The 13,962-nt window shown below is 38.2% G+C and overlaps 1 protein-coding gene across 1 annotated transcript in view; it reads right to left on the reverse strand.

Moving 5' to 3' along the window:
* The window catches only part of IMPG1 (interphotoreceptor matrix proteoglycan 1), a 97,774-nt gene that overhangs the window by 67,853 nt on the left and 15,959 nt on the right, over positions 1-13,962 (reverse strand). Inside the window, exons 2-5 of the mRNA XM_075126536.1 lie at positions 12,166-12,399; positions 6,426-6,592; positions 6,161-6,189; positions 1,431-1,498 (exon numbers count right to left, since the gene is read on the reverse strand). Of these exons, the coding sequence (XP_074982637.1) occupies positions 1,431-1,498; positions 6,161-6,189; positions 6,426-6,592; positions 12,166-12,399 (498 nt within the window). The remainder of the gene's footprint in view (positions 1-1,430; positions 1,499-6,160; positions 6,190-6,425; positions 6,593-12,165; positions 12,400-13,962) is intronic.

The following is a 13,962-nucleotide window of genomic DNA, read 5'->3' on the forward strand; positions in this document are numbered from 1 at the left end:
TTGATGGCTAACTTCCCAAGACAGGGCCAGAGGGCTGAAGGCCAGAAAGCAGCAGAGTTGCATGCTAACATGTGTGCCATAGAGTTGAGGCTGAGGGCCAAAGAGAGCTTAAGGCAAGGGAGCAGCGGAGGGACTTTCCTGCTGATGTCTCCTTGCTGCAGAGCTGGAGTTAGGGGAACAGTGGAAGGGCCTGCCTCTTGGTCTGTCTGAGATCTGAGAGGTTAATAGAACAGGGGAAGTGGTGGATGGTGAGGATGAACTGCAAGAAGAAAGGCCGTTCTGCTGGGAAGAGCAGGCTTGCATTCCAGCTGGAAGGATGGGGGTGGTTGTCCTGGGAGAAGGATAAGAGAAGATCCACAAAGGGCCCAGGTGTGACGCAAAATGCTGAAGTGTGATGTGTGTGTGTGTGTGGTGGGGGGGGGGGGGGAGAGGGTGTCAAAGGACAACATGTGGTGGTATTTTATGGACTACATGCACTGGGGGTGATAAATGGACTATGTTTTGGGTCTTTTGTTATGGACTATTTTATACAATTTTTGGAGCAGGGGTGTTATTGAGGCAGAGAGAGCCTGGTGTGGAGTTACTGGTCTTCTGAAGGAGGGAAACTGAGGCAGCACACCTGTTCTGCTGCACTGTGTTGCTGGAGGGTGCTCCATATGACAGACTAATATCTTTCTCTAGTAGTCAATTTAAAGTAATAAGAGGCTTTGCGAAAAAAACTTGAATTTTCCATTGGAAGCAAATAAATTTGTAATATTAGAAACACCTTGGTTAAAGTAACTTTTAAGAAGTTTCTATAATACACAAATCAATAAAGAAAATATAATGATTGACCATTTACTTCACTAAGCTGCTAATATTTACAGTTTTTAATTTCAATATTTTACCATTTAAAAAAAAAACTACTTTTCAAAGCTTGAAACACATTGCACCTGCTAACATTCTTTCTTGCCACACCTTTTAAATAAAAGCTTGAATTAATATGCTGATTAATATGACTTTCTGGCTAGTCACTTGAAAATAAAGAATTGTATTGGTATATCCTAGTCTGCTGATTTTGGCTAACAAAATGCAACAGCGCAAACTCCAAATATTGTTTTATAAGGGAAACAAAATGAACACTGTGACATCTTATTGGCTGCAAATCAAACTAGAAAAGGTGAAGTTTATGAAAGTGCACCATCGGAATGGAAAATAATGTGAGAAACCAAGTTAGAGTCATGGTTTCTTTTGTCTGAATGTCCAGATACACTACACAGAAATCCTAATGTTCTCGGTATAGATCATTTTGCTAAAACACATTTTTTTTTGGTTGTACCTAACTGAACATTTTTTACTTTTGTTGCAGTCACCAAATTACAGCCTTCTAAATTCTAACTGTAATTGTTTCTTCCAATTTTGTGCTAATGGGCAAGCAGTTTCAATTTTACCTGTAGAAAGGGAAGAAATGTCCTCAAGCTTTTTGCCACCTGTCTTCTCCGTAGATATTTCATCTTTCCTATTAATCAGATAGAAAGGAATGATTTAATGGCCAGCATGAATGCGGTGTCATTATCAGCAGGAATATAATGAAATTTTGGCTTCTACATTAAATGCAGTTTTAAACAAAGGAAGTTATTTTTAATGTAATATTTTGATTACATTACATTTAATTACATTCTAAACAAGGCAGTGGAGCAATCAATTGCTTTTTTATTTGGGAATTTTAGAACTTATATTTATGTCCTTTTTCCAGCATAACATTCCTCCTTTCACTAAGAAACTATTATGTGATATATGCATACACCATGTAGTTGTATGAATACCACACCTAACATGAGCTTGCTTGTGAAATTTCATTAATTCTATGAATAATCATAAAGAGAGTGGGCCCTTTAAAATGTGATAATAGCATATAGTCAGATTATACATACAATAGCTGTTTCGGGCTTGTTTCTTTGCTGACTGAAGTCAGTGAAAGTTTTGCCTTTGACTTAAGTCAGAATTGGATTGGGCCCCAAGTCAATAACTCTCTGTGCGTGAATATTTTCTAAACCAAATATTTTCTCCCTTGCTGGTCATGACATGAAGCATGGTCTGAGCATCTCTTTAGAATTCTCATCTTGGAGCCACTGGACTCCGACTATACTATATCTCTTATATTTTTCCTGGCTAATTAAGGCGGGTGGGAGGGGGGTAGTGAGAATCAGTTGTCACACCACCGGCAGCCAGATGGCTGTCATTGATCCCCTTTAAACTCGTAATGGTCTGGTCTTAAACCAGATCCCGTGATCAAAACCTTCCTGAATTATAGGAAAGTTTGGATTCAGATCTGGATCCAGACATCATAGGCCTGTCTACGATAGGCCTGTCTACGATAGGCCTAAAACCGGATATCCCAGAACTTTGAGAAAGTTTAAATTCAAATCCAGATCTGAACTTTGCAGCTCTGACCCCATCTTCTCTTCAAACACAGGAATGGCACCTCGATAGCGCACCAGATCTGTGCATGACCAGAGTTTAAGAGCACAAAGTCCTGACTTAATCTAACTCTGCCAGCTGGCTGCCTGAATTATATCTATTACTTTTTACCAGTGGTCTATTTTACATTATTGGTATTTCAAATAATTTCTGGTGACATGGAGGCTGTTTTTTGTATTACCAAACTGGACGTCTGAATTCAATAGAAGTCTCTTTCCCCAAGCTAGCCAAGATTAGACTGGAAAGAGGAGGAAATGCCTCACATATGCTTTGAATTGCTGGTACTCTTTTAACTAAAAAAGAAGTATGACATCCTATGCTAGCAATATGTCCAATCTCCCTTGGCTGGAAGGATGGTGGCTGTGATGTCACGTGACAACACTATTGAATACACCAAATTGAGGGAAAATAGTTTTTATGGAGGAAATGCCTATGAGTGGAGTGTTCTGGTGAAAATTGATCTGAGTGAGAGAAAATACATTGCATATGCAAAGTATTTTGTTAATGATGACAACACTAAGCTCTTAGCATATGTAGCCAAGGCAGGTCATGCCGCACATACACAAATAGCTAACTTAATAACTTAGTTATACCATGAAAAAATTAGAGGAGGTGGACAGTAGATCCTTTGCCTCATTCTCTGAATATCGTGTATGGTGGGAACTGAATATAATACCATGTTTTTTTCTAGAAACTTAGATATGTATGTGTAGCATATTTTAGCATTGAGTACGAATCTGTGCTTGACAGAGTCCATAAAAGGTACATGAAATCATTCCTCCAAACAGTTCAGTAGTAAAGAATAAGTTTAATAGCATAGAGCCATGGCCACCTACATTTTCAGCTAAAATTACTCAGCTGAAATACAAATAACTTCATTGTTATCTGCCTCATCCTCTGAACTGCACATAAGGAAAGTTGTGCTGTGCATGCAAGCATTGGAAATTAGCTTAATAATTAGCCACTTCAGCCCATGTGTACTGAGTGGCTGCTGACATTTGCACAGACGTGAATGGGAATTTAATCAGGCCTTACATCATTAAACTACATACCTAAGAAAGCAGAAAACTCAGAATAGTTAAATCAAAATTACTAAGGACATTGTGACAATGATAACAATATTTCATAACAATGAAAAAATATTACAAGTTGCCACACATGATTATCTACTTGTACAAACAATTGTATGAAATTATATTATAGTAATTCAACAACCAGATAATTACATGATTAAGACTGTACCATAATATTTACGTACAAGGGGGCAGAATTAAGCATGCAACTTTAATTTTGTCATTTTCAGCCTTTTGAGGGTTTTACCCTGTAGTCCTGATGTTCTCTTAACGTAGGACCTGAACTTCTATTTTGTTACACTGGTTTTATGTGAGTGTATTCCATTAACTTTAATAGAATTTCAGTGGATTAAAACTGTTATAGAATTGTACCTAGAGTTTTTCAATATGAATAAATATTATAAATAAATAAATTATACACAATAGCAGTGATATGCCTGAAATTGACGTATAAATTTCCCAGTTTCTACTGAGGAGTTTTAAGCAAGGTTCGACGCTTTCCTCATTTCTCTACATGTTTCTTTAGTTTTCATGCACCATACATAATTTTCTAGAGTTTATCCCGTTGAATTTTGGTGATGGTCTGTTGTCTGCCAAGCATCTACCATTACATCTCTTAGATAGGACTGTAATAAATACCTACTCATTTTTAAGCTGCATGGAAAGAAGCTGGGTGAGGGTTATCTTTTCAGCTAATATATCATATATATTGCATAATACATCTTCTTTCTGTGGCTTCTAGTGAACTATGAACAATTTTTGTATCCTGGCAGAAAGAGCTTCAACTCACTGTAGCATTCAAAACAATAATTTAAATTGCTTCTTAATCAAATTAAAAAAAATCATGATTGGAATAAATCTTATCTTATTGAAACATGCCATTTCTTTTACTTACACACACACACAATAAAGATATCTCTACTAAAATATATACCCTTCATAAAGAAAATGCACACAAGGACTAAAATCTTGGCTTCACTTGAAGTCAATAAGAATTTTGCCATTGACTTCAATGTGACCAGGATTTCACCTGAGGCATGTTCATATGTACACAGCACATACATGGTCCGTATAGCTACACAGAGATAGCAAAATAACATTAGTGAAAAATTAAACAGTTGAACAGTTAAAATCACAACAACTTTTTGCAAAGCTTAAGATTCCAACAGCAATGTGAACTCACCAGCTATGTACATCTTATATATTTTATGCAATATATTTTTATGACAACAAATAATATATTAAGCTACACATGAACTCAGAAAAATAGAAATGGAAAAAGTTACATATATCCAACATAACTGAGTTACTGTTGCTATGTTAGAATCTTAAGTTTTGCATATCCTAATTTGTATTTAAAAGGCAATGACTGCATAACTTCAACATCATGTTAAAGGGAGAACCTTAATTTAAAAATATTACTTCTATGGTTACAAGTGACATGATAAGGATACAATCATTTTAAAGTGATTCAAGAAGAAACATTTTTCAGTTTGTTTTCTGTTGCATTTGACTGCACTTTTCATATAGTAAGTTAATTAATCATTGCCATCATGTTGTTTGTCTGTATCTTTCACATAGCAATAGGAAGAGAAAAACTTTAAAAATAGGAAAATTTGATTATTGAGAATCTCTAAGATTGGCAGGGGGATTTGAGTAGGTTATCATGGGAAATTGCTTGTCCGTTTCAAAAAGTAAATTTACTTTAAGTCGACGGTGTTCCTTTAACATAGTTTTTACATTTTAATTTGTGTGTGTGCGGGGGTGGTTAGTTAAAAAGAAAAGGATCAAAGCAAACACTTGCGCTTAATAAAGCTGGTCTGCAGATGGTCCCAAGTGGTGACCCATTTAACTGAGATGATTGGGATGGGGTTGGGCTAAGTTTCTCCAACTGCTATATTTAGGGCTTGTCTATGATTAAGAATTTACCAAAATAGCTATTCTAGAAGTGGATTAAGCTAAATCTGAAAAAGGCACTATTATTCTGAAATAGCTCTTTCCGTAAATTTCCCAGTGTAGACAAGCTCTTAAAGCCTATGTAGAGACAATTTTCTGCATGGTAGGATTTACAGGATAGCTGAACATCAGTTAACACTGAGATAAGCATATCTTCATTATGTTGATGTTTAATTTTTTAAATTAAAGCACAGGATTTGCACTTTCTTGTAGAATGTAGCAAAAGTGATTAGAACCCCTACAATCAAGTCATAGAATGGCTGACTTTTTCCCACACCAAAGATTTCTCCTTTTCTCTGTCTTCTTTTTATTTAACGTTCAGGTTTTGCAGAGAATTTTGGGGTATGTATGTGTGTTAGTCATACTCTCTCATGACACCTATTCTAGCAGAGGCTTTGGCCTCATCTGAACCTCATGGTCACACTAAGCAAGGAAAATTTTTCGTGATGTTGCAAAGGAAACGGGTATTAGCTAAGATTTTTGCACAACCTTAATTATATGGTGCTCTATTATTGTACAAAACACACAGCTGTCTCACATATACTACACACAGTGCACACCGGGGTTCTGTACATGCATGCACTCTCTCACATCCACATACATCTGCACATACCTTTTTCAAAAAAGGCAGTAGCATCAACTGGCGAGTACTCTACTTTTGCTTTACTTACCTTTCCTGGAAGGGTCTATGTTTTACTCGCTGCAAAAAGATTAAAAAAAAAGTTTTTACCAGTGGGTGTATTCAGTCAAACACGAGAAGCCTGTTAGTCCTTCTGTTTACTTTATTGTTAACACCACTTTTTTTCACCCAGTGAATGTTGATTTTGTGCAGTGCACCCTCCCTTGTCTATGTTAGTCCTTACCCTTATGCATGACATTTAAGGGATGGAATCTGGGAAATCTTCACATTTCTAAAGAAAGTTCAGTCGTTCTTACCCGTTGGATTATCTCCAGATGTTCCTGGGAGTTGCTGAAGTTTTTGCCAATGTCAAATATGCAGAAGGTTTCTCGCTGGCAGGCATTGACCCAGTTCTGATATTCATTTGTATCAGGAATCCGATCCAGAAAGATCCGAAAGGCTTCCCATACAGCTTCCTGGCAGACTGAAGAAGCAGAGTAGGGTCAGGGATGGATGTACTAAACGATACAGAAAACTTCCAGGCCAACTTCCACATACTCTTAAAGCAAGAGCTAATTTTCTGTTGCATTTCGGATTTTTTGTTTTCATTCCGTGAATTTAACAGAAGATATTTTTTTTGCAGTTTTCCTGTTTATCTGAGTTGACATTTATTTGTCTTCACACTGAAGGACTGAGCCTCTGAGTGCTAGCAAGCACTTTCTTGCTACAACGTGTACGCCTTGCATGAACAATGAAAGAAAATAGAAGTAAGGAAACATGTTAACAATGGACAAAGCATAAATTCACAAGTGGCCTTGTAAAATACATGTAGTTAGTAAATAAAGAAATAGTAAGAAGAGTAGTGTGTGATAAGCTTGCAGCTGCAGCTTTGCTTATTAATATATTTTGCAGCCCGTGGATGGTTCAGGCTCTGTACAGGGATTGGTTACAAAAATTAGTAAAAAGAAAAGGAGTACTTGTGGCACCTTAGCGACATTATGTCATGGCAAACCTGATGGCTGAACTTTGTGACTTTGTCCTCACCCATAACTATTTCACATTTGGGGACAATGTAGACCTTCAAATCAGCAGCACTGCTATGGGTACCCGCATGGCTCCACAGTATGCCAACATTTTTATGGCTGACTTAGAACAATGCTTCCTCAGTTCTCGTCCCCTAATGCCCTTACTCTACTTGCGCTACATTGATGACATCTTCATCATCTGGACCCATGGAAAAGAAGCCCTTGAGGAATTCCACCATGATTTCAACAATTTCCATCCCACCATCAACCTCAGCCTGGACCAGTCCAAACAAGAGATCCACTTCCTGAACACTATGGTGTTAATAAGCGATGGTCACATAAACACCACCCTATACCGGAAACCTACTGACTGCTATGCCTACCTACATGCCTCCAGCTTTCATCCAGACTACACCACACGATCCATTGTCTACAGCCAAGCTCTACGATACAACCACATTTGCTCCAACCCCTCAGACAGAGACAAACACCTACAAGATCTCTATCAAGCGTTCTTACAACTACAATACCCACCTGCTGAAGTGAAGAAACAGATTGACAGAGCCAAAAGAGTACCAGTTCCCCTCAGCACCTCCACCCCCGCCAGTTCCCGGCCAATGGGAGCTTCAGGGGAGGTACCTGGAGGAGCTGTAGCTCATAAAAGCTCATGCTCAAATAAATTTGTTAGTCTCTAAGGTGCCACAAGTCCTCCTTTTCTTTTTGCGGATACAGACTAACACGGCTGCTACTCTGAAACCAAAAATTAGTAAGGCAGTTATAAAGTGTGATACAATGTAAAATGTAATGTGCATGCATTAGTGTGTTTTAGAATAGGTATATAATCTGATTTATTATTATGTGCTTTGGAGATGTGGTAAACTGCTATACCCAACCAGCTGCATTTGAGCTTAATCACCTCTGTGTAATATTGCTGTATGCCAATAAAAAAAAAATACAAACTCAGTGACGAGTCCAGATTTGAGCTAATTTCTCGGGAAGCAAGTGGAAGAGGTTGTGGAGAGAAATTCCAGCCCAACACAGTGTATCATGTTCAACTGTGGTGTAACTCCATTGACTTCACTGCAATTACACCAGGGATGAATTTGTCCCAGTGTTCTTCTTATTCAAGAGCATTGCTGATATTCTAAGATGGAGCTTTTGAGTGAGTTAAGCTTTTTCAAAACCGGAAAAAAGAGAAATTAAATCTCTCAGTCATAGGAGTAGTGAACTCTGATGTTTAAAACTGTGTACCTTTCTCCTTGTTTCCCAAAGCACCTCCAGAAAAACTGAATTACTTAGTTTAGGTAAAAGCCCCTTGGAAACAACAGTGTTTTCTTTCTCTTTGTACATGTGTACAGGTTTGTTTGTTAAATGTTAAGTAACAACTCCACGGTGATGAATCACCAAATTACATGCCAAGCTGCAGCAGGCAGGAAAGAGATGGGTATCTCCATTGTGGAACAACCACTGCTGTTCTGTATCATTTGGGAAAATAAAAGTGAGCACAAGAAGAAAAAAAAATGGGGATGGAGATTTCAGAAGCAGAGCTCAGTGGGCTAAAAATCACATGGCACTCAGGAATGGCTCTGACAGCAGCTCTACTTAATGAATTCTCTTAGCTGTCTCCAGCAATTAATGATATGATGTGGGGTCTCTCTCCCTCCCCACCCCGCCAACCTGATGTTCAGCAGAAGACATGCATCTGTCTATATAGACTATTTACTCTCTCCTTATACAAGAAAGCCATGAAATTTAACTGTAATATTTTATAAACTAGTTTATATTTGGGGCTGGCCCCATACATTTTTATTTATTTGCTAGTATCCACAAGTGTGCTATGCACTTCACAAGCAATATATAGAAGTAAGGTCCTTGCCCCAAGGAGCTTGCATATTAAACGGTGGACAAGTGAGGAGCATAACATGCAGCAGGGAGAGAGGAGGAAGCAGATGGGTTATATTAATAAAACAGCAAGCTTACTCAGACATACATTCTATTGGTTTAATTTTTTTTATGAATCTGGGCATGACTTTTGTAGGCAATGCTGCAGAAGTGAGTTTTTAGAGGTGATTTGAATGAGCTGAGGGTGGAGGTCTGGTGAAAAGATTTTGGAAGTTCCCCAAACACAGAAGAAGATAAGGAACATATAAGTGTGTGATTCAGCAGGGCCCCATTCTCTTAGCACTTCTACCCAGCAAACACCTACAGCTTTTGATTGTACTCTTCTACCTTGTAAGATGAAGTTGGGGGCCCAACTGTTCATGGATCCACAAAGATAATCACCTAATCCACACCCCTATTAGTGATTGGCACCCCAACTCCGTTGATAAGTGCCTCAATCCCTGCGCAGATGCCAACCCCTCCTCTTGCCCAGAATGTTCTCCATGGGTTACAGAGATCAGGCATCTCTCACTTTGCAAAGTGTCCCATTAAACTTACAACTGATTCTGGTAATACATACTCTGGTCTGAGAGCATCTATCTTTGTTATGTTTCAGAGTAGCAGCGTGTTAGTCTGTATCCTTAAAAAGAAAAGGAGTACTTGTGGCACCTTAGCAACTAACAAATTTATTTGAGCATAAGCTTTCGTGAGTTACAGCTCATTTCATCAGATCCATGCAGTGGAAAAAACAGTGGGGAGATTTTATATACACACACAGAGAACACCCATTGTTTCATGTTTTCTGTGTATATCTATCTATCTTCCAACTGTATTTTCCACTGCATGCATCTGATTAAGTGGGTTTTAGCCCACGAAAGCTTATGCTCAAATAAATTTGCTAGTCTCTAAGGTGCCACAAGTACTCCTGTTCTTTTTATCTTTGTTATGTGACTGATGTGGCAATTAATATTTAAAGGATCACATATCTTAAACACTATATATCATCTCTAATGTTGCTTGAAATACAAAATGGTTCTGAGATTTATGAACACAGTGGCTATTGCACTGTTATTTTTCTTTCTCTGAACTTCCTCCCTCCCTGTTTTGGGATGATTGCTTCATTCATTATCTGTTGGATGAGTCCATTGTTCATTACTTTCAGTGTCACCAAATCCAGCTAAATATTTGGCTTTGTGAAAAGATGGTGCTCACACAGAATGAAAGCTCAGACTACTTAAAATGTATATTTCAAGTCTGAGCCCTTCAGAGGAAAAGGAATTCAAACATTTTCAAAATGTAGCATACTTTTAGCATGGAACTTCTCAGCAATTTCAAAGCTGTATCTTTCAGCAGTTCCAGATCTATTTTTGAATCTTTTATAACTGTAAGATGGAGATTTCACTTTTAATATCTGATAATTTCAGTAACTGCAGGTGAAAATTGCCTACACTATCTAAAACCTCAGGGTCTCTAAAATTAATAGTCAGTGACAAAAATGGCTATTCTCAAAGCTAGTGTAGGTATGCACTGTGCAAACATGCTTGCACTGCTGTGCCAATACACCTCAATAATAAGTTGTGAAACATCTGCCCTCCCAGCGCTGAGCCTGTCCTCTGACTAGAGATAGTCACATTAACAGTGAATAATTTACCTAATTAAGTTAGTCCTTTTTTCTGTCCATGAATTGCCATTGTGCAGGTTGTCCTTTTGACTGATTGGTTCCTTATTTGCAATCATTTAGAGCTATGTTCTGCCACGTTATACTCGGATGGAATAGTACCGTTTTTTTGTAAGCAGCACCTGCTGAGTAATGTATTACTTAGTGGGAGTTAGGGGGGCAGAATCTGGCCCTGAATGAGTAGCTTACTAATGAGCATTCATTATTTACTATTCACACGATGTGGTTGGTCCCTTAAGTCACACCTGGTAGTTCCTGTGCTCCTTCACTGGAGGACATGCATTTTCTAAAGAGGAATCCTTTTTTTTCTATTTTCAGATTATTTGTAAACCTCTCTCTCTCTCTTTATTTTTACTGTGTGTTTCAAAGACCATGGAGCTGGATGGGAATCTTTCCATTTATTTCGATGAGCTTTGGATCAGGCTCTTGGTGTGTTCATTCTGTTACCTGGATAAATGTTCAATATGAACTAAGCTAAAACCACTCAACCCAGTTTAATTTGTAACCTACAACAAAGTACATTTGGGATTAAGATTTGAACCAAGGTCTTCAGTGGTGGCTGTGTTATTTGCACATGCACCGTTCTGCTCCAGCAGGAAAACAGTGCTTACAAGTCACTTGCATCTATTTAGCTAGAAAATACATAAAAGGCAGAATGGCTATTTAGAGTGACAAAATGTTTTTAAAAACTGTAAATTCTCCAGGGCAGAGATTGTGTCTAGTTCTGTGTTTGGAGAGTGCCTAGAACATTTTGAACACTATCATAACCTAATCAACAATAACACACAGTGGAACCCAGTTTTTCTGATCTATCTGGGACTCGGACCAGATCGGATATTCAAACATTTGGATAATCAGGAGAATTGGCAAAGACCTTTCCATCCCTTATTTTGAAAGCCAGAGCCCCACCCGCCCTGGGCTGACCGCTCTAGCCCCACCCCTGTCAGCCTTGGGTGACTGGTGGTTTGGTTAATGCAAAGAGCTAGATAATGGAGGCTCAGATAAACGGGGTTCTACTGTAGTTTAAGTGCTTGTTTACGACCAGACTAGTATTTCTAGAATTTGTGCTGTGCTGGAGGGAGTGAGGAGAGGAGCATTTGTGAGCAGCGGTGGAAGGAGGCATTAAACCTGTGGCATCTGCTACATCTTTTTAAAAGGTGGCCTTTTTCCACCGGTTAGTGCACCCATTATTTGGTTTTTATCATCAGCTAAACAAGAACACATTGTAACTCCCTTGGAGATTGTGATAGCAACTTAGTATCTCTTGTTTGCATCACTCATGATTGCTCATACCTTGTGCCACCACTGTACTGTGATGTACCTGCAACTGTTCCCCAGTCTCACAAAAGAGTAAGTGCCAAGTTTTCTGCCCAGTACTAGAGAACAACAGAGTGACAAAGGGCTATTGTTGGGTTTCTTAAATTAAAGGAAAGATTCACAAGAAAAGAATATGTGGTGCAATCATCCTCTCACCTCTTAACCGATAATAAGCTTGATGGCTGGCTAAAACCTGCTTCACTGATTCTTGTGGACAGACTTTCACACCAGTTGGGAAAATAGATGACCTCTTTGTTCGATGCTTTGCCATATCAAATATCCTCCTGATGGTAGACACTCTGGACCTCTTTGTTGTTCTTTCTGTTTTATCTGACCCTGAGTCATCTGCAAGCTGTTTGGCTTCATTACGATTTATTTTATTAGGGATTTCTGTAAGGGGTAAAATAATAGAGAGAGACATGAATGAATAAATAAACACACAGTATGTGGACTGTCTATATGTACTATAGGTTTTGGTCTATTTTCAATACGTTATCTTAAACACCAAACACTAGGGTTCTCAATTACCTACATTACTGTGAACAGGTCAACAAACAGGCTGATATGGGTATGGACTTGTGATCCGACCATAGAACTGGGAGTCAGGATATCTGATTTCTATTCTCCACTCTGACTAGCTCATTGTGTGACCTTGAGAACACTAAAGGTAAAATTTTCTAAAGCACCTAAGGCCCAGATCCACAAAGGTATTTAGGGGCCTAATTCAATGGGAGTTAGGTGCCTGAATAGCTTTGAGGATCTGAGCCAAAGTGACTTAGCAGCCTAAGTCCCATTTCAAAAAGGGATGTAGGCATGTAGGGTCATATTTTTAAAGGTATTTAGATGCCTAAAGATTCATATAGGTGGCTAGTGGGATTTTCAAAAGTGCCTAACTGATTAGGTGCCAATTCACCTTGATTTAAGTGCCTAGTTATTTTGAAAATCCCAGTAGGCACCTGTAGGTACCTAAATACCTTTAAAAATCTAGGCTTTGGGAACCTCAGTTTCATTGAAAGTCACTTCAGGTGCTTTTGCAAATTTAACCCTTAATCTCTGTGTGCCTTAATTTTCTCATGAGAAAAATGAGGATGGACATTGCTTGCTGTACTTAAATAAGGTTTCATAATCATTTAGATCCTTGGATGGAAGGCACTACAGAGGTGATAAGAACCTTTGTAGTGAATAGTAGATGTTAGCATAAAGTCATATCCCCAGTTACTCAGTGTTGTCTTATGGAGAATAATATCTATAAGGAATGGTAGTGCTTCCAGGGTGACAAAATACGCTCAACTTATCCGCAGGTTAGCAAATACCTCTATATTCTGAATGACCCACAGTTCTTCAGGACATTTGTCCCATTTCTACATTATATCCAACACGTTATCATACAACACAGCAATTCAAGTTTGATTTTAAAAAGTTTAACAGAGTAAAAATAAGGTCTAATCTATAAACTTTAGTGACAAAGTAGCCTTTTGATGAAGATAATGAAGAAGCCCTTGGGTGAAGCAATTGGTGTATTTTAGATTCTGTTCTTTAATGCTGCATAAATTATAATGTTGATGTTAAAATGCACTTTTAAGGATACTTTTGATGCCTTTTCATAGGCCTGATATATTCTTTAGTCATAAATTAAAAAAAAAAATTGTTAGTTGAAAGAACTGCTGTGAAAAGGAAGGGATGAATTCTGTAGATAACTGGAAAAATTTTTGAGGCAGAAAATAAGAGGGTGACATAATGTGCATGTAGCCTGGATGCTGATGAATTGGCTGCAAACAACAAATGCGTTTGGAAAATGTTCAGACTTTCTAAGTGGAGGAGAAAGTGATAAACCAAGACACCACATTTACAAGAAAATAAGATTATTGGAAAATTAAGAGTAAAACAAAGCAAGTCTGTTTTCCTGTGAATTTGAAGAAATTGCCTAAAACAAATAGTACAAAATTAGGCAGG

Source organism: Caretta caretta, chromosome 3, assembly GCF_965140235.1.
Source record: "Caretta caretta isolate rCarCar2 chromosome 3, rCarCar1.hap1, whole genome shotgun sequence".
Lineage (NCBI taxonomy): Eukaryota > Metazoa > Chordata > Testudines > Cheloniidae > Caretta > Caretta caretta.